At 35.1% G+C, this 21,724-nt stretch overlaps 1 protein-coding gene across 2 annotated transcripts in view; it reads left to right on the top strand.

The window, feature by feature from the left end:
* Positions 1-21,724, top strand: part of MDGA2 (MAM domain containing glycosylphosphatidylinositol anchor 2) — an 851,876-nt gene that overhangs the window by 728,854 nt on the left and 101,298 nt on the right. For both annotated transcript variants that reach the window (XM_032624718.1, XM_032624719.1), the window contains one exon: positions 7,335-7,604. In XM_032624718.1, coding sequence (XP_032480609.1) covers positions 7,335-7,604 — 270 coding nt within the window. The remainder of the gene's footprint in view (positions 1-7,334; positions 7,605-21,724) is intronic.

The raw sequence follows: 21,724 nt of genomic DNA, 5'->3' as shown, positions 1-21,724 counted from the left end.
TTCATTTATTCAATCAATAATGATTTGTCATTAATTATAATACTAGGTACTTGATGGATACAGAGGGTGATTCAATGGCTAGGAAGTTGTAAGTTTCTTTATAATGGAACTTACACAGGAGACAAATACAATAGTAACTAACATTATATTATTAACAGTAGGAGAGATACTTCACTTACCGGTAGTCAAGGATGGGCTTTCTGAAGGTAAAATCTAAAAGATGAGAGTTACAGAGCCATGGATAAAGTAAAGGAAAGACAAAACAAAATCAGAGGTCCATTGTCCGGAAAGGGTTTATCATACAGAAGCTGGAAGAAAACCTATGTTTCTGAAACATAATGTTCAAGATGAGAATAGCTGGATATATGACTAGAGCCAGAACTTTCAGGACCTTGTAGGCCTGGTTAACAAGCAGGGGTGAGTCAATAAAGTATTCTAAACAGGAGAATAAATGGGCTGATTCTCTGGTAAAAGGACATCTGGCCAGTCTCAGAAGGTTGAGAGAAGGTCAAAAGAGGAAGCATGTTGGCCTGCTAGAAGGCTATCACAGGACATTTGTAATAGTCCATGTGAGAGGTAATAGTGGTGATAGTGGAGACTGAGAGAAATGTATAAACTCCCAATATATTTTGAAGGTAGAATCAATAGAAATAACCATCTTTTCTAATCACAGACAATATTGTTGAACAAATAGTTTTCATTACTGATCTCTACTATTTAACCATCCTTTCATATGCCAAAAATCTGTAACCCAGGTTATAAATACTTCACAGAAAATGCTTTCACTATAATCATTAATAATATTAAACTTGTCAAAAACAGTAGATATTTTAAGTATTAACTTCTGCCTTGCTAACATTTGGCACATTGTATTACTTCCTGTTCTTTGAAGCATACAACTCCTTCAATTTTTGTAACACAACTTTCTGGATCCACATATCTCTCTGCTAATTTATGTTTATTTTCCTTTAGGAGCTTTTATTTTCCTCCAACCCCGTAAGTGATTATATTCAAGAGTAAATTCAAATTTGACATTTTATATGGCTTTGTTTATACTTTCTCTGAGATATCTCAACAGAACTATAGCCTGCAGTCAGCCTTCCATTCTGAGCTTTAGATCCATATTTCTGCTTGGCAATCAGAGACATGCATTTCTGGGCATAAAATAGATAAAATATTCCACAAAACCCTTTCAATGCAAACAACTGAAAATGCTAGAAAATATTCTTAAAATATTATGAAAGCATTAAAATATTTATTTAAAAATTCCAGGCCAAATTTATACAAAAATAGTACAGTGAGCCTACTTTTGCCCTTGGGAGCATTTGCTGACATGGGCAAATTTGAGCTTCAGTTTTTTGATGGCATCTCTGCGCAAGGGATGCAGAACTCCAAACCTAGGGTGTTCCCTGGGAAAGTGTCTACCAATAGAAGTTGGAACTCAAAGGACTGTACCCACAGGGTAAGAGTAGAGCAGAAGTAAACCCAGTCTACACATTCCTACTCTCAAGGGAGTGCAAAGAGCCTTGCCTTTGACATGAGAAGGATGGAGATGATATAGGAACCATTCTTGAAGTTATAATCACAAACCAGCTTTTATATATATGGATTTTGAACTCAAATTCATGTGACCCACATGATTAAAATAAAACCTCAAGCAGTGAACTTGGATTAATGTGATCCTAGACATTGATGCCAAGAGTTGCCTATGGACACAGATCTCTAGAGGAGGAAGCCATCATCTGAGGCATGAAGTATCCTCATAAATATATTTTAAAGGACAATGAGTAGCACAGAGTTAAAATTAACCAAGAATACACAGGAACAAGGTACCCTGAGAGAAAACCAACAGAAAAGCCCTGTCAATACTATAATTGGGGGCTTCCCTGGTGGCACAGTGGTTGAGAGTCCACCTGCTGATGCAGGGGACATGGGTTTGTGCCCTGGTCCGGGAAGATCCCACGTGCCGCAGAGCGGCTGGGCCCGTGAGCCATGGCTGCTGAGCCTGCGCGTCCGGAGCCTCTGCTCCACAATGGGAGAGGCCACAAGAGTGAGAGGCCCACATACCAAAAAAAAAAAAAAATACTATAATTGGAAATATCAGATGGTATAAAACAATTACTTTGTTTAAAGACAAGCGTTACTACCTTTGCAGGTAATAGGAAAGTATTAAAACAGTGGTATAAAAGGTATACCAAAGGACTACACACATTTAGAAATGAAAACTACATTATTGTAAATAACACAATGAAGATTAAGCAGAGATAAAGAAGAATTAGCTCAGAGAAGTTATTCATGCAAAAACCTCAAGAAATGGTTGGAAGAGAGATTAAAAGACATGGAAAACAGAATAAAAAGGATTCCCAATTGAGAATAGAAAGAGAACAATACAGGTTTATTTGAAGAGCTAATGATGAGAATTTTCCAAAAATTTCCTAGATGACAGACACCAAAGTTTAATCAAGAGATTTAAGAAGCCCAGCAAATTCCAAACTATAAGTAAAAAGAAATCTATACCTAGAAACATTATATTGAAGCTGTAGAACATCAAAGCAAAAAGATTCTGAAAGTAGCTGGAGGAAAAAAAGATGTTCACTTCAAAGTATGAGACTTTGAGCTTACTTTTCTACAGCAATAATGGCCATCTGAAGACAATGGAATTATATCCTGTTGTGCTGAAAGAAAATAACTGCTAACCTATAATCCTGTGTACAAGGAAAATATCTTTTAAGAATGAGGTTAAAAGCCCAGAGATAAACCCATGCACATATGGTCACCTTGTCTTTGATAGAGGCAAGAATATACAGTGGAGAAAAGACAGCCTCTTCAATAAGTGGTGCTGGGGAAACTGCACAGCTATATATAAAAGAATGAAATTAGAACACTCCCTAACACCATACACAAAAATAAACTCAAAATGGATTAAAGACCTAAATGTAAGGCCATACGCTATAAAACTCTTAGAGGAAAACATAGGCAGAATGCTCTATGACATAAATCACAGCAAGATCCTTTTTGACCCACCTACTAGAGAAATGGAAATAAAAACAAAAATAAACAAATGGGACCTAACTAAACTCAAAAGCTTCTGCACAGCAAAGGAAACCATAAACAAGACAAAAAGAGAACCCTCAGAATGGGAGAAAATATGTGCAAATGAAGCAACTGACAAAGGATTAATCTCCAAAATTTACAAGCAGCTCATGCAGCTCAATAACAAAAAAACAAACAACCCAATCCAAAAATGGGCAGAAGACATAAATAGACATTTTTCCAAAGAAGATAGCCAACAAACACATGAAAGAATGTTCAACATCACTAATCATTAGAGAAATGCAAATCAAAACTACAATGAGGTATCACCTCACACCGGTCAGTTTGGCCATTATCAAAAAATCGACAAACAATAAATGCTGGAGAGAGTGTGGAGAAAAGGGAACACTCTTGCACTGCTGGTGGGAATGTAAATTGATACAGCCACTATGGAGAACAGTATGGAGGTTCCTTAAAAAACTAAAATTAGAACTACCATACGACCCAGCAATCCCACTACTGGGCATATACCCTGAGAAAACCATAATTCAAAAAGAGTCATGTACCACAATGTTCATTGCAGTTCTATTTACAATAGCCAGGACATGGAAGCAACCGAAGTGTCCATCAACAGATGAATGGATAAAGAAGATGTGGCACATACATACAATGGAATATTACTCAGCCACAAAAAGGAACGAAGTTGAGTTATTTGTAGTGAGGTGGATGGACCTAGAGTCTGTCATACTGGGTGAAGTCAGTCAGAAAGGGAAAAAGAAATACCGTATGGTAACCTATATATATGGAATCTAAAAAAAAAAAAAAGGTCATGAAGAACCTACAGGCAAGACAGGAGTAACACACAGACCTACCAGGGAAAGGACTTGAGGACACGGGGAGGGGGAAGGGTAAGCTGGGACAAAGTTAGAGAGTGGCATGGACATATATACAGTACCAAACGTAAAATAGATAGCTAGTGGGAAGCAGCCGCATAGCACAGGGAGATCAGTTCGGTGCTTTGTGACCACCTAGAGGGGTGGGATAGGGAGGGTGGGAGGGAGGGAGATGCAAGAGGGAAGAGATATGGGAACATATGTATATGTATAACTGATTAACTTTGTTATAAAGCAGAAACTAACACACCATTGTAAAGCAATTATACTACACTGCAGATGTTAAAAAAAAAAAAAGAATGAGGCAAAATATATATTTTTTGAAAATCAACATCATAAAGTGTACTAAATTTAATTCAATATGATATACTTTAGGGGAAAGGAAAGTGTTCACAGATTTGGTAGGTCTGTGATGAAAGAAGGAATTAAGGGCAAATAAGCTAACATATATCTGGGTAATTTAAAAAATAGTGCAAGTATAAAGTATGATATTGTCCAATAAATTTTAAAAAAATGAGGGAATTAAAGTTCATGACTCAATAACATATGTCAGAACAGGAATAAAAGAAACAAAGTGTTCTAAGATTCTTATTTTGTCTAAGAGGATGGTAAAGGTATTAATTGATGTTTTGGGATAACTTAAGTAGGCATGTTGCATGCTTTAAGACAATCAATAAAATAATAGAAACAAAGCAGTTAAGTTCCCAACTAGTAGCAGGAAAAGGGTTAGAATAATGATATAATCCATTAATACAAAGAAAACAAAGAAAGAAAGATCACAAAGCAAACAGAAAGAATAAAATAACAGGAAACACTTGTACCCAAATATATCAATATATTAAACTGAAGTGATTGAAGTGCTAAGTACTCTGGGTAAAAGAAAAAGATTGTCTGACTTTTTTGAAAAAATAGAATATAACAATGTGCTGTTTAAAAGAGGTGCTAGTAAAATATAAGGTTACTGAAAGTATAAAGGGATGGAAAAGACATAACATGTAAATATTAACTAAATGAAAGCCAAGGTAACTATATTAATATGAGACAAAATAGAGTTTTAAATATTAAAACATTAATAGAGATAAAGGAGATAATTCACAAAGATAAAAGTTTCAAATCATCAATAACATAAAGCCGATTTAAATTTGTATGTAATGAATAGAATTGCCTCAATATATGTAGAGCAAAAAGGAGACAGGACTACAAGAAGAAAATTTTTAAAAGCTACTACCCTTTTAGAAGAGTTCAACACTTTCTTCTAAGTTAATCCAAGTAGAATAAATGGGGCAAAAAAAAACACCCTAACAACTATATAAATGATATGGACAACACAGTTATCAGACTTAACCCAATAGATCCACATCACATCCCCAAACTACAGACTACTCCTTCTTTGCAAGCACAAACAGGATAAAAATCGATCATACTCTGGGAGATAAAACAAGTTTTAACAAATTTCAGTTGATTTAATATATACGAATTGTTTTCTCTGAATATGATTCAGTTAAGCACAAAATCAGAACAAAGAAAAAATAAAACATAACCATATGTTTGGAAATAAAGAAGTACTTGGGAGCACAAATTCAACATGTCCACCAAACTCCAAACTACCCCTCCTTTCTTCCCTGTCTTCATCACTCATCCCCCTCTTGTCTAAGGCATCATTTATGGTCCCATGACATTGCCTTAGTTCAGGTCTTCTCTTTGAGTTTCCTTTCTTTGAGGTTCATGCTCCTCCTATCTGCCACAGTATGCCTTCTAAAAGATTGGTTTAATCATATAAAGGCTTTATTTAAAAATTTTTTAAAGACCCTCAGTACCAACAGGATAAAATTCAAACTCCATAACATGACATTCAAGGATCCTTGATAGAGCCTCTGCTTTTCTTTTCATCTTTATTTCTTCCCAAGCCTTCGTGCACCTTTTATGCATCAGTTATGCTATTCACTTATACTTCCCTAAACACCCTGTTCTCCCTGTCTCCTCCTTACCTTTGCACCTACTTACCCCTCTACCTGGGATGTCCTCTCTTACTATTCACCCACTTGACCATTTCCTATATATCCTGGGAGATACAATTCAAGTATCACATTCCTTGCCTGGTCAATCCTCATAGTGTTATTCACTTCTTCACTTTCTACCCTAGAATTGTTTTTTGTACTCAGTTTTTTAAATTAGCTATTTAAATGTCTGCCTATTGCGTTAGACCATAAACTACATGCAGATAGGATTTTTTTTCTTGTTCATTTCTTTTTCTATTCTTAGCACTTATATAAGGAGGGCTCAAAAATTGAATTTATGAATAAAATTAAAATTCTTATGGTAGCTTAAACATATTTGTTGAAAGAAGCAAAAGGGTCAGTCAATATGTTGGCTATGAGAAAGGAGAGCAATATTATAAAAAGTAGATGGAATGACATGTAAAGAATATCAGATGGCACATTTGGTGTGGTAGTCCTAAAACCTTTTAGCATCCTGAAGGAAGGGCTTCCAGGTAGAGTTGTACAGCTTTTATACCGCACAACTCAAGAGGGTGCCATACACATCTAGTCAAGTATGTGATATTGTTGCCCAGAGCAATCCTGAGCGCAAAAAATCCTGAGGGGTCCCACACAATTTCCTTGATCAAATGAACCATGTCATTAGAGCCCAGGAAATAATTGTTATTTATTATGACAGTTGGGAGTCATCATTAAGAAAAGGCCTGTATTTTGCATACCCTAATGAGAGAAATGTGTAACACCTTTTGGAAATCTTCCCATCAAAAACAAAAAGATTAGGTACCTAACGTAGCAAGTTTTGATTGTATGGGAAAAAAACTTACAATTAAGCCAAATAAATGAGCCATTGCAGTGGGCTGAAATCCATATCCACCTGTGGTATAATTTGCAAAGTTTGTTTAAGGTTTACGCATGAATATTATGACTTGCAGTCAAATTCTTTCTGACTGAATAATTTAGAAAATAAATTTATATACTTGTGTTACCCATTTTATTAAATAATTGATATCCAGAAGCCCAAGCACTGAGCCTCATATGGAATAATTAGAATTCACTGTTGAACCAATGGCTTCGTCTGCTTCAGAACATCATTTGCTTGCTAACAGTATAAACCAAACGTACTTACGACATTTTTTTCTGGGAAGCAACTAGAAAGAAAAAATAAACTCTGCTTAGTTTCACCTGCAAATGCTTTTTTTAAAGCAATGAGTCTTATTCATTGCCCACACTCAGGAATCACGTTTCCCTACCCAAGCTGAAATTCCCAGGTCTAAATATGTTCTCCACCCACCTCTTAATATTCCTTCCCTGTTGCTAGATGTATTCTTGAAAATAGCTTCTCACAGTAAGAGTAGCCCCTGGCTCATTGCAAACCACATATTTTATCTGTTTTAATATCTCTTTTCTACAGATCCTCCTGCTGTGGAACCAGCATTTCTGGAAATCCGGCAAGGACAAGACCGCAGTGTCACTATGAGCTGCAGGGTCCTGAGAGCCTATCCAATACGGGTGCTGACCTATGAGTGGCGCTTGGGAAACAAATTATTACGGACGGGTCAATTTGACTCTCAAGAATACACAGAGTACCTGGTGAAGAGTCTTTCCAACGAAAACTATGGGGTTTATAATTGTAGCATCATAAATGAAGCTGGAGCAGGGAGATGCAGCTTTCTTGTTACAGGTAAGATGCTGAATATTTTGCATTTTTTTTTTTAGATCTTGGGAGCTTAGGCTTATGTCAATATAAGAATGAAAGCATTTTGCAGATCCATGGAGCATACCATGAACAGCTTGACTGTTCATATTTAGAGCTTCTACTCATTTATTTTCAAGGAAAGTCTATTTTAGTAGTTAAGATAGTTAATGTGCCTATAAAATTAGAAGTTTATGTGAATTCAAATAGAGTTGGTGATGAGGTTGGTTATGTTGAGTGTTTCAGTAATAAAGTGACAAACCTTAACTAGCTTTATTTAGATCAAATTGCAAATATTAATACATGTTTTCTTTTGCAAGTTTTAAATCCCTTGCAATCCAATACCTGTTCTGGTTTTAATAGTAGAGAGTGATTTCTTTCTTTTTCTTGTTTATTTATTTATTACCTCTTAATGTATGGTGAATCTTCATTTTGTCCCTGGCTTACCATAGGACCACAGATATTCAAAGGGAAATCAATATAGTTGTATCTGGTATATAATGAATTAGAGAGAATTATCATTTTTGATATCATTATCTTTTAATGTATTTAAGGAAATATGAAATCTGTATTAAATTATACATGTTTATTTAAATTATTTTGGTAATCTAAAGTAAATCTGTATAATTTTTGAGCTTGGGTTTAGGCATACATTAAAAGGATATACTCCTTTTCATTATTATTTTGTTCTAGATAAAATTAGTTGAAACGGTAATAGTGTTTATGCTACTAAAAGAAGAAACTGGACATTGTATGTTATCTGGAAAGCAATCATAAAAATCATGATTAAAATGTTTCAGAATTAATTAAATCTTGTTCATTGGTAATATAAATTCTTATTAATAAGTTCTTACTCATAAGAGAACTCTCTAATATGGGTTGCCTTGAGACATTTTTGCTTCCTGAAATGGGATATTAGGTGGATAAAATACAATTGACTAACCAAAGAATATGAAGACATCCTCTCTGCTGTATCTTGCCACCTCTTGGTTTTGCAATCCCTTTTATTAACATTCAGTTGAACTTAAGGTTTTTCTACTTTGATACTTAAAATGAACTATTAAAATGAAATTAAAAACCCCTAGGACAATTACTTACATGGTGATTTAATTTCTCTTCCTAGGAATATTTACAAGGGTAAGAGAATGTACTCTATTACTCTATGGGATAATTTAAATGGCATGATATACTTTCATTCCTTATTTATATGTTATTATCCCAAGCAATAAGAATCCTTCAAAGGCAATTGTTTTTCACATATTGGTACAAATGTAGCACTTTACTTTCTTTCATTAACCCTCCAAAATAAAAATACTCCATAAAATTAACTAAACCTCTTTCTTCAATCTTTTTGGCTTTATACCCATTCTGATTTTCTCTGGTGACACTGTTTTCTAACTTTGACTGGTTTAGACCATGCTGCCTCTGCAAGATTTTCATTTGTTCTCTATTATATGATCCAAATCCTATTTTTTGAACTAGAAGACAAGCTGAGACCAGAATAAACACTAGCTCCATTCTCCCATTCCAGATCCATGGGGTGCAGAAAGTAGATTTCAGTAGTTGCAGGAAGGAATAAACCTGTTGTGGTTGCCCCATAGGGGGAGAGGAAACAGCCCCGTGCATTAATTTGTTTCCAGTGTGCATTTTTCAATCTCCAGGTCAACCTCATTGTTTCAAGATCTCCACATAAAATCTAATAAAGTTTTTTTTTGTTTTTTTTTTGCGGTACGCGGGCCTCTCACTGTTGTGACCTCTCCCGTTGTGGAGCACAGGCTCCGGACGCGCAGGCCCAGCGGCCATGGCTCACGGGCCCAGCCGCTCCGCGGCCCATGGGATCCTCCCGGACAGGGACACAAACCCGTGTCCCCTGCATTGGCAGGCGGATTCTCAACCACTGCACCACCAGGGAAGCCCCTAGTAAAGTTTTGAAGAAGAGAAAAAGAAATGATTGAATTCCAAATACAGTATAATTCAGGAAAATATATAAGGAAATCAATGATCCCATATAATCAGACATCTGGAAGAAGCTTTGAAAGGCTATTTACTTTTCTACTAAAACATACCAGAATTAGTAGTAATCCTTATCAATTTCCCATAATTCAAAACTCTTTGAAACTATGCAGAAGAGAACTAGAGAATATAATATATGCAAGGATTCATATATTTATTATGCATATGTTCTTTACCCACAAAGCAGATCTTTGAAGACAATTCTTTTCCCTTGAGGCCCAAATTAACTAAGAAACATTTAAATTTTCAAAGTTATAACTATTGTACCAAATTTAAGAATTTAAACTCTTCCACTTGCTTGTCCTAAATGTCCTGCAAGTGGACTTGATCTGACTGCACATCAAAACGTACAGAATTGAACTAAAAGGCAATGGCAGCCCTCAAGTCTGTATGTATTATAGCTCCCAGGAAAGCTCAAAAGTTCGGACATGTTTTCTTCATTTATATCATGAGTATACAATGTGTGTGGGTGTTTGGGGGTAGGAGAGTGGGGTTGTGTTTACCAAGAAGTCAGAGGGGCTGTGAGAATATTTTCCTGGAAAGGAAAAGAAGATAGTAAGCAAAGGTATTTTGGGAAGAGTGACCAACCTAGCTTGTTGTGCACTGTCCGTATTAGAGAATATTAGCTATAATACTACAAAATACTGTGTACTTTCATTTATCTTATTTACTAGTATTGTTATAGTGAAGTTAAGCCTAGTTTTTTTGTGTTTTAAACCTTTTTGAACTATGGCAGGAACCCAAACACCATTTATCATATTTTTCTGTGGGAGAGAATTTTTACAAGTTCTATAAATAAATGTGACATATTAATTTATTATAAGTCCACTTGTAAATGTGCAATTCCAAGTATATATGTATAAATACATAGAAAGAAGTATTTCTATATTAATAAATACTTTCATACTGTTTAACAGATTACTCAACTGGAGCATGGATTTCAGTTTATCACAGGTTCAAATGTTCCAAATTAACATTTGGAAAAAATGTTTTTAAAGACTTCAAAACATCTAGGCACATTCATTACATTACAGATACAAGTGAATAACATGCTAGGTTAGATCCTAGCACACAGCTTGATCCAGAAAAGAAAACCAGTAAATCTGGGATAATGGAATAGATAGAGGATGGCCAAGAGTGAATGATTAAATGGAAGTAATCTTACTGAAAATTATTTTTTAATGGGAAAAGAATGAGGGTGAAAGAGTAGTTCAAGTTGAAAATATGTAGTGGGCTGAATAGTATCCCCCAAGAAGGTAAATCCATGTCCTAATCCCCAAACCCTGTGAATATCACTTTATGTGGCAATACATGATTAAGTTAAGGATTTTGAGAGAAGGAGCTTATCCTGGATCATGTAAGGTTAGTGAAAGATTTAATGTCCTTATGGTTGCATGATAGAGGGCCCTAGCATTTTGCTGGTTTTGGGCTGAAGGCCACTCTCATGTCTTAGAATATTTCTGCAGGTCCTAGAGATCACCTGTAATTCCTTGTCACATGTGCTTTTCCAACGTGGCTGCTTAATTCATCAAGCCATGAGGAAGAATCTCTTAGCTCTAGTCTGTTAAGATGGAATCTTATATAACATAACCTAATTACTGAAGGAACATCTCATCACAGTTTTTTCCCACCCTCCATGGGAGAGAATTATACACAAAGACATTAATAACAGAGGTAGAAATCATTGGAGTCACCTTAGGTTCAGTCTGCCACATGTATCAACATCACCTGCTGCTAGGAGTACTTTTAAATACAACCTACATATGAAACTGTTTTATCTATGGCAATAGTTAAAGAAATTCCTCATAGTTTAATCCCTTTCAATAAACATGGCAAATAGGGTTTTACAAACAAAAATTTGCCTGTGACTGTTGCTTTCACCTCTAATTTGGAAGTATTTGTACTGGGATTGTGCATCCTCTACTTTTCTTTTGATATATTACAACATTCAGATTGACATTTTGGAACTACTCTTTTCTCCATATTCAGCACCAGCAGATCAGACACATAACCAAAATTAGACAGATCCTAGAGAACAAATAAAGCAAGAGTGAGACATTTTTATGAAAGGGAGCACATGCTATCACTCAGTGAATGTAAAGAAATTGAGGATGACTGAGAACTGTGATATGCCTAAGACAGGCTGTTGGATTACTCTAGCATTACTTAGTTCTAAAGAATGAAAAGGATGAAATAACAACCAAGTCAAATTTGACTCCAAATCACAATGTTTTATTCTTGTTTTCTAAAGTCAGATTGAGTTATGTAGTAACCAGACAGAAAATGTATTTTATTCTCTGGTAATGCATACGTTTGTGCTATTCAGCTGGATACTTGTTTGTTATGAATGTCTAAACATGAACAGCATAACACTGTAGAAAAATCATTAGAACTATCAGAAGTAAGAGCAAATGAACTAATTGAAAAATATCTAATTAAAATTCCCTGTGATAGGGCTTCCCTGGTGGCACGGTGGTTGGGAGTCCGCCTGCCGATGCAGGGGACACGGGTTCATGCCCCAGTCTGGGAAGATCCCACATGCCGCGGAGCGGCTAGGCCCGTGAGCCATGGCCGCTGAGCCTGCGCTTCCGGAGCCTGTGCTCCGCAATGTGAGAGGCCACAACAGTGAGAGGCCTGCGTACCGCAAAAAAAAAAAAAAAAATTCCCGGCAAAAAATTTCAATGTCAAATATTTTTCAGAGCCAAAATTCTGTTAAATTTATTAGAATTTTACTTATGATGATAACAGGTAGACTAATGGATCCCAGTGTTTCAGCCAGCGTTATGAATTACAGTTATGTTAAAACTATAGAGCAGAAAATGCATTATATGTCCTAACAACTCTTGATGTATTCTATGGTGTACGAAGTGATTCCACTTGTATTCTTTTCATTCAAACAATTCTGCTATGTGTGTAAAAGAAGCAATATCACCCTTGTATGAAAGATAAGCTAATAGAGGCTAAGGAAACCAAAAGTAAAATGTGTATCTTCTGACTGTAAATTCAAGCTCTTTTTGACACACCTCAGTAACTCTTTTATTAGTGGTTCTAAAGGAATTTTTGGATAATTAAGCTAGATAAAATGTAGATGAGTCCATGCTGAACCTAAAAAAGTAGAAATAAAAATGTAAATATTAATTAAGGAAGTTAATACTATCACTTAGCAAAAATTTTACCAAAATATTTACTTTAATATTGAATCTAATTTATACAATATTTTAGAGATGGAACAGAAAGGGCTGATTAGAGGAAGGCTTATAGGAGTTTGTGTTGATTCCATCCTAGTCCTTACCTGAAGACTTGGGATGCATAGATAAGGTGAAACTGTTGAGGCTTAGCGCACTCTTCTATATCAGGTTCAGAGCAGAAAAGTGACAGTAGAGTTCAAGCAGTGATGGAGAAAGCTAGAATTTTCAGCTTAGCAAAGTAGGATATACCTTCTTAAAATTCCGAACATCCTGCTGAGATATCAGAATGATTAAGCCTTAGGAGTCAGGGCCTTGCTTGAAAATAAAGACTTATTCTAGATACTCCCAAACAAAGGCTAACACCAAGCCCTGATAAGATTCATGGGGAGGTAGAATTTGGAAGTAGAGTTCCACCAATTTGTTAGAGCAAGTCTCTATGTTCTCCATACATCTCACCGTGATAAAATGTAAAAAGGCAGAATACAAAAATTTGAGGTGATGAGCAGGTAGCTGAATTACCTACTAGAATAAACATCGACACTCTTTAGAGGAAGAGAGCATAGTCCAGTTATCTATAATATATTATATAATATGTATTATACATTACAATGTAATAATGTAGTGATAATTACTAATAATGCTCAATAAATAATAAAAATTACCTGACATGCAAGGAAAATAGGAAAGTGTTACCCTTAGTCAAGAATAACAGTGATCATGGGACTTCCCTGGTGGTGCAGTGGTTAAGAATCCTCCTGCCAATGCAGGGGACATGGGTTCAAGCCCTGGTCTGGGAAGATCCCACGTGCCGCAGAGCAGCTAAGCCCATGCACCACAACTACTGAGCCTGCGCTCTAGAGCCCGAGAGCCACGATTACTGAGCTCGTGTGCCACAACTACTGAAGCCCATAAGCCTAGAGCCCATGTTCCACAAAAAGAGAAGCCACCGAAATGAGAAGCCCATGCACTGCAACGAAGAGTAGCCCCTGCTCGCTGCAACTAGAGAAAGCCCATGTGCAACAAAAAATACCTAATGCAGGCAAAAATAAATAATATAAATTTAAAAAATAAACTAAAAAAAAGAGAGAATAACAGTGGTCTTTTAAAAACTAACCCTGAGATGGCCCAGATGTTGGATATAACACAGCCTAGCTATTATAATAATTTCAAAGTATTAAAGGAAAATATGTTCAAAGATTTAAAGATAAATGCATTTTTGAGCAAATGCATAAGAATTTCAGCAGCGGGAAAAAATCCTTTAAAAAATAACCAAATGCAAATACTATAACTAAAATGGTATAATAACTGGAATGAAAAAATTACCTCAATGGAATGAACAACATATTGGAAAAGGTAGAAGGGTCAGTGAAATTGAAGACAAATTGAAAGAGCTGAAACAATCTGCTAGATAGAAAAAAGATTGAAGACTAAAGAAAATAGACCTAAGGACCTGGAGGATAATGAAAAATGGCCTAAAATAATTGCAATTGAATTTCCAGACGTTCTAGAAAAGAATGAGAATGAGACCAAAAAAGAAAAAAAAGTTTTTCAAACCCACAGATCCAATCATAAAATGGAACACAAACCAAGAAAAAATACAAATAAAACCACACCTAGGCACATCATAATCCAATTGCAGAAAACCAAAGACAGAAAGTTTTCAAAGCAGCCAGAATAAAAATGATATTGTGATGATATGCATGACAGTTACCTTCTCATTAGAAGCAATGTGAGCTAGAAGACAATGACACATCTTTAAATCTTTAAGCATCTTTAAAATACTGTCAGTTAATAATTTTATTTCCAGTGAAAATGTGCTTTAAAATAGGGTCAAACAAATATATTTTTCTGGAAAATGAAAGCTGGAGAATTAGTAGTCAGTAAAACTGTACTACAAAATATGCCAAAACATATTCTTCATATTAAAGGGAAAAGTTATCAGTGGAAACCAGGATCTACATAAAGAAATAAAGAATCTTTTCTCCTATGTTTTCTTCTGTGAGTTTTGTTTTCAGCTCTTATATTCAAATCTTTAACCCATTATGAGTTAAATTTTGTGTATGGTAAAAGACACGTGTCGAATTTCATTGTCTTAAATGTGGATATCTAGTTTTTTCAACATCATTTTTTAAAGAGACTATCCTTTCTCCGTTGTATATTCTCGGTACCTTTGAAGAAGATCAGTTGACCATATATGAGTGAGTTTATTTCTGGGCTCTTAACATACACACCTACACACCCACACATGAACACAAAGAAACTTTTGGAGGTGATGGATATATTTATTACCTAGATTGTGGTGATAGTAACAGGAGGTATACGTATGTCTAAATTTACCAAATTGTATTATATTAATTATATTCACTTTTTTTGTATACCAATTATACCTCAATAAATATGGGGAAAAAATGGAATGAAGATGATCAGATCCAGTAAATAGGTGGGTAAAGATAAATTTTTTTATAATTTCCCTAATAAACAGCTGTACAAACAATGGTCAGCAAATTACAGCTTGGGGACCAGCCAACAGTTTTTATAGATAAAGGTTAATTGCAACATAGCTTTCTTCACTTGCTTATGTATTGTTTATGGCTCCATTCATGCTACAACAGGAGAGGTGAGTAGTTGTAACAGCAACCATATGGCTCATAAACCTAAAATATTGGGTTGACCCAAAAGTTCATTCAGATTTTTCCATAAGATGTTACTGAAAAACCCAAACGAACTTTTGGGCCAACCCAATATTTACATCTAGCCCTTTGAGGAAAAGTCTCTCAATCCTTGGTTTGAAGCAAAAATAATAACATTATATGTTAGGGTTTATAACATATCATGAACCAAAATGTTACAGCAATAACACAAATGATGGGATTAATTTGAGTTGTATTTTTCTAAATTTATAACATTTGTGAAGTAGGAACTGAGAAGCAAATAGGGACCTCAGAGAAGCATGAAATGTGAAGTGTGATATATTAAGTGATACAATATTGACTCTAAATAGAGTAAGTTAAAGTTGCATAGTTTTGGCCATACAGAAACTTCTAAAAAGTTTTTTTAAAAAGTGGTGCATTGCTGCAATGAACATTGTGGTACATGTCTCTTTTTGAATTATGGTTTTCTCAGGGTATATGCCCAGTAGTGGGATTGCTGGGTCGTATGGTAGTTCTATTTTTAGTTTTTTAAGGAACCCCCATACTGTTCTCCATAGTGGCTGTATCAATTTACATTCCCACCAACAGTGCAAGAGGATTCCCTCTTCTCCACACCCTCTCCAGCATTTATTGTTTGTGGATTTTTGGATGATGGCAGCACTATTTACAATCACCAGGACATGGAAACAACCTAAGTGTCCATTGACAGATGAATGGATAAAGAAGATGTGGCACATATATACAATGGAATATTACTCAGCCATAAAAAGAAACAAAATTGAGTTATTTGTAGTGAGGTGGATGGACCTAGAGTCTGTCATACACAGTGAAGTAAGTCAGAAAGAGAAAAACAAATACCGTATCCTAACACATGTATATGGAATCTAAAAAAAAAAAAACTGGTTATGAAGAACCTAGGGGCAGGTTGGGTATAATGACACAGACCTACTAGAGAATGGACTTGAGGACATGGGGAGCGGGAAGGGTAAGCTGGGACAAAGTGAGAGAGTGGCATGGACTTATATATACTACCAAATGTAAAATAGATAGCTAGTGGGAAGCAGCCACATAGCACAGGGAGATCAGCTCAGTGCTTTGTGACTGCCTAGAGGGGTGGGATATGGAGGGTGGGAGAGAGGAAGACACAAGAGGGAAGAGATCTGGGGATATCTATATTTGTATAGCTGATTCACTTTGTTATAAAGCAGAAACTAACACACCACTGTAAAGCAAGTATACTCCAATAAAGATGCTTAAATAAATATCAAAAAAAAAAGTGGTGCATTGAAGAAACTAAAATACATTCGAATTTACTCGAAATATCAGAGGAAAAGATAACAAGTGAACAACAACAACAAAAACACTGAAGGGACAATGAAAACAATGAGCAAGATGATAGACTTTAACCCAATTATATTAATAATGACATGAAATGTAAATGAACTTAACACTTCAGTTGTCAGAAATCATTGGACTGGATTTTTTTTTTTTTTTTTTTTTTTGCAGTACGTGGGCCTCTCACTGTTGTGGCCTCTCCCGTTGCTGAGCACAGGCTCCGGACGCGCAGGCTCAGCGGCCATGGTTCATGGGCCTAGCCGCTCTGCTGCATGTGGGTTCTTCCTGGACCGGGGCACGAACCTGTGTCCCCTGCATTGGCAGGCAGACTCTCAACCACTGCACCACCAGGGAAGCCCTGGACTGGATTTTTAGAAAAACAACAAAAAGCAAGCTATCTACAAGATAGACACTGCAATCTACAAGAAACACATGTTAAATACAAAGACACAAAGAAGCTGAAAGGACAGGATGGAGCAATACATAACATGCAAAGAGCACATAAGAAAGCTGACATGACTATATTATTGCTAGACAAAATAGACTTCAAGACAAAATTGTAAGAGTTAAAGAGGGACGTTTAATAATAGTAAAAGAGGAATTTACAGGGAAGGTTATACAGATATAAATATGTGTGCACCTAATAATAGAGCTTCAAAATTCATAAAGAAGTGCCAGGAGGAATAATCTACTCATAATTACACTAAAGGTTTTAACATCCATCTATGAATAATTTATAGAATATGTACCCAGAAAATCACTAATGTTTTAGAAGGTCTGAACCATACTACAAGCAAACTAAATTAATTGATATTTGTAGATTATCATACCCAAAGTTGTAAACTACATATTGTTACATGTGCACATGGAATACTCACCAAGATAATGTGCTGATCAAACATTTTCCTTCTAAAATTGGGAGCAAAGCAAAAATACCCACTCTCATTAGTCACAAATATTGTACTGCAGGTCCTTACCACTACAATAACACAAGGAAAGTAAATAACATGCATAAATATCAGAAAGAAAGAAACAAAATTATTTCTAGTCACAGATTATGTCGTTGTTTTTGAAGACAATGCTAAAGTATATATGAGAAAATATACTTGAATTAAGATAATTTAGCAAGAGCATAGGGTATGAAATTAGTATGTAAAATCAATCATATTTCTGTATAATAGCTACAAAAATTTGAAACTGAAGGGTAAAAAATACCATTTCCAGATCAAAGTGTAACTAAATTTAATAAAATATGCACAAGACGTACACTGAAAAACATTAAAAAATTGCTGAGGGATATGAACCAAAATAAATAGAGAAATATACCAAGTTCGTATTTTGGAAGAATCAATATTGGTTTCATACTTATTGTCTCCGAATTGATCTACAGATTCACTGCAATCCCAACAAAATACCCAGCATGGTTGTTTTTGGTTTTGTTTCTATAGAAATTGAAGATCTGACTCTAGATTTTATTTGGAAAGCTAAGGCTTAACAATAGCTAGACCTATGTGCAAGGGGAAAAAGAACAAAGTTGGAGGACTCACACTACCCTGTTCCAAGTCTTACTGTAAAGTCACAGTAATCAAGATAGTGTGGTTTTTGTATAAATATAAACACATGGTTCATTGAAACAGGATAAAAGATCCAGGAATAGACCTCTAAGGTCACAGAGATGATACCCATATGGTCAAATGAGTTTTTCAAAGTCACCAGCATAATCCATTAAGAAATGATAGTCTTCTGAATAAATTGTGCTAGAACAACTGGATATTCATATTAAAAAAATAAACCTTAAATAATACCTCACATTAACCACAAGATTAATTTAAAATTGATTGTAGATGTAAATAGAAAAAACTAAAATTGTAAAATTCTAGGAGAAAACTCAGGAGAAAATCTAGGCAAATTTGGAATAGAAAGTAAACCCCAAAAATCACCAGTCATTTAAAACTAATACAAATAATAATAATACAAGCATAATTAAAACTGCAGTCTTCCTGCTCCTCAAAAGACCTCATTAAAAAAGGAAAAAGCTTCCACATGTAAGCAATATCATATGACATTTGTCTTTCTCTATCTGACTTACTTCACTCAGTATGACGATCTCTAGGTCTATCCATGTTGCTGCAAATAGCATTATTTTGTCCTTTTGTATGGCTGAGTAATATTCTACTGTATATATGTACTACTGTATAGCATAGGGAACTCAATACTCTAATGACCTATGTGGGAAAAAAATCTTAAACAGAGTGGATATATGTATGTGTATCACTGATTCACTTTGCTGTACACCTGAAACTAATACAACATTGTAAATCAACTACACTCCAGTAAAAATTTTTTTTTTTAAATTATTGGTCTAAAGAAACAAAAAAAAAAAAAAAGGGAAAAAGGAAAAAGCAAGCCACAGGCTGGAAAAAGAATTTGAAATACATGTTTGTGACAAAGTGTTTGTATCCAGAGTATATAATTCTTAAAATTCAATAATAAGACAAATGGTCCAAATAAAATTGGTAAGAGACTTGAATATACATTGCACAAAATAGCATACAATTGACCAGTATTTATATTAAAACTGGTAGCCGTCCTTTGTTATCAGAGAAATGAAATTTAAAACACAACGAGTTAGAACTACACACACATTATCATGACAAAAGTTAAAAAGGCTGACAACAGCAAATGTAGGTGAGGATATATAGTCACTGAAATTATCACACATTCTTGCTGGGAGTGTAGAATGGGATTTCTGTTTTGAAAATGGCTTGTAAGTCTCTCAAAAACTTAAATATTTACTTACCAAATGATCCAGCAATTCCACTCCTAGATGATTATTCAACAGAAATGAAAATGTATGTCTATACAGAGATTTATACACAAACTTTAATAGCAACTTTATTTGTAATAGTGTCTGACTAGAAACAACCCAAATATTCATCAACAGGTGGCTGAATAAACAACTTGTGATCTAATCTACTCATGCAGTGGAATTTTACTCAGTCATAGAAGTGGAGAGAACTACTGATACAATACATGAATGGATGGATTTCAAAAACAATTATATTGAATAAACACAACTAGCCACAGAAAGTGCATACTTTATGATTCCATTTATATGAATTTCCTGAACACGCAAAGCTAATCTTTAGTAATAGAAATTATATTCTTTGGCTGGGGCTGAAGGTGGAGTTGATTGATTACAAAGGAGTAGCAGGTAACTTTCTGCAGTGATAGAAATCTCCTATATCTTGATTGGTGATTACATAGTAATATATATTTTTCTAGACTCAGTGAAATCTGCACTTAAAATGTGTGCATTTTATTGTATGTAAATTATACCTCAAGTATTATTGAAGAGTGGATGATATTTGCCAAATAAGATAGGGTTGGGAATAGGAGGTGTTTCATAATATGAATGGTATTGTTCGATTTACTATTGTCATGTATTTACTTTTTCTAATCCATATTGTGTTAATTTTTTAAACATTTGGTTGTTCCTCGAGAATCGTTTGTTCCTTTTTCCTCCCCTAACCTCTAAATTACTTTCCTTTAGGAGGAGACAGTAAACTGGTTATCTTCACAGTAGCTCCCCTCCCCAAGATAACCACTTTGCCCAACTGTATATCTTACTTTAAGAGATAGTGACTGTTACATTAAGAATATTGAATGACCCAATATATTGGTAACAAAGGTCACGTATACAAGTGAAATCAGAAGGATATGAATCAGGTTTTGGAGAATTACCATTTTGTAAGCAAGACCATCACTGCTGGGTAGAATAAAGGGAAGACAGAGATATCAGCATAACAGGGTAGGACACAGTATTCCAAAACTATTGCTCACAGCTTCCTTATATTATTTTGGGCAAGCATTAGATCCAGTTTTTAGAGGATAAGAAATGGTTCGAAATCACAGTTTCTCCTGAGAGAAAAGAATTTTTATAATATTCTCTGACATCAGAAAAGAATAAAGCAAAGAAACCCAAATGTAGAAGTCCACACATATGTATGTGAATATTATATGTTTAGTATTTCTATTCTTAAGAGTCTGTTTAGCACTTAGTACAGTTGGATTTTTTCAGTAGATATTGGGTGGTAATAAAATCAATCTGTGAAAGAATCAAAGGACTTTTTAGTTCAGTGGAATCAAAGCCGTATCCCAAACCTCCAAGTGTCTATTTAAGCACTTGGCCTTTGTCCATCACCCTGAAGGGATGATTAATGGATGAGAACAGTGCAAAACTTGTTCCAAAGACATGCCAGAAACCAGACTTAAGATGGTCAGATGAGACATTCCACAGATAATTGCCCACAACCTGATACAACCTGTTGTCTTTTCTCAAGGGATATTTTGTGACATAGCAGTAAGTTGAGAAAGTTGATAGAGGTTTTCTTTTTATAAATTCTTTTTGAATTTCAGACCAGAGGATACAACCAAAGTTTTATAATTTTGCATTACTTATGTAAGCATTACTTAAGAAATCACTTTCTTACATCATTCTAATAAACTTTGTCTATTTCTAAAGCACTGATCAAAATGACAGTTGCTAGTAGCCTCAGCATCTAACTGCAGACAGATACTTGCTTTGCAATCAGATCCAGACCAGTGCTTCTTAGCAATACTATAAGAACAGTTATTTGTGCTTTAATCTTTTTCTTGCTCTAGGAGTCATATCCACAGATCTTTTGGTTATTCTTAGAGAGTCACAGTTATTCAGTTTCAATGACTGGTTTCCTTTATTCACATCTAAATCCATTTTATTAATTCAAGTTATATGTTTTGGGGAAAATAAATGTTCCTAGAAGATAAACAGCATACCTTCTGGGCTCCTCTCCAACTCACTTGAACACCTCTTACTCCCTGCCTCAATGATATTCCACACATTCATATTCAGCAGTGGACCACCCACATGTGTGGCAGC

The sequence above is a fragment of the Phocoena sinus genome, chromosome 2, assembly GCF_008692025.1.
Source record: "Phocoena sinus isolate mPhoSin1 chromosome 2, mPhoSin1.pri, whole genome shotgun sequence".
In the NCBI taxonomy this organism is placed as follows: domain Eukaryota; kingdom Metazoa; phylum Chordata; class Mammalia; order Artiodactyla; family Phocoenidae; genus Phocoena; species Phocoena sinus.
Note: the sequence above shows the minus strand (reverse complement) of the source record. Positions and strands in the feature narration are given on the sequence as shown.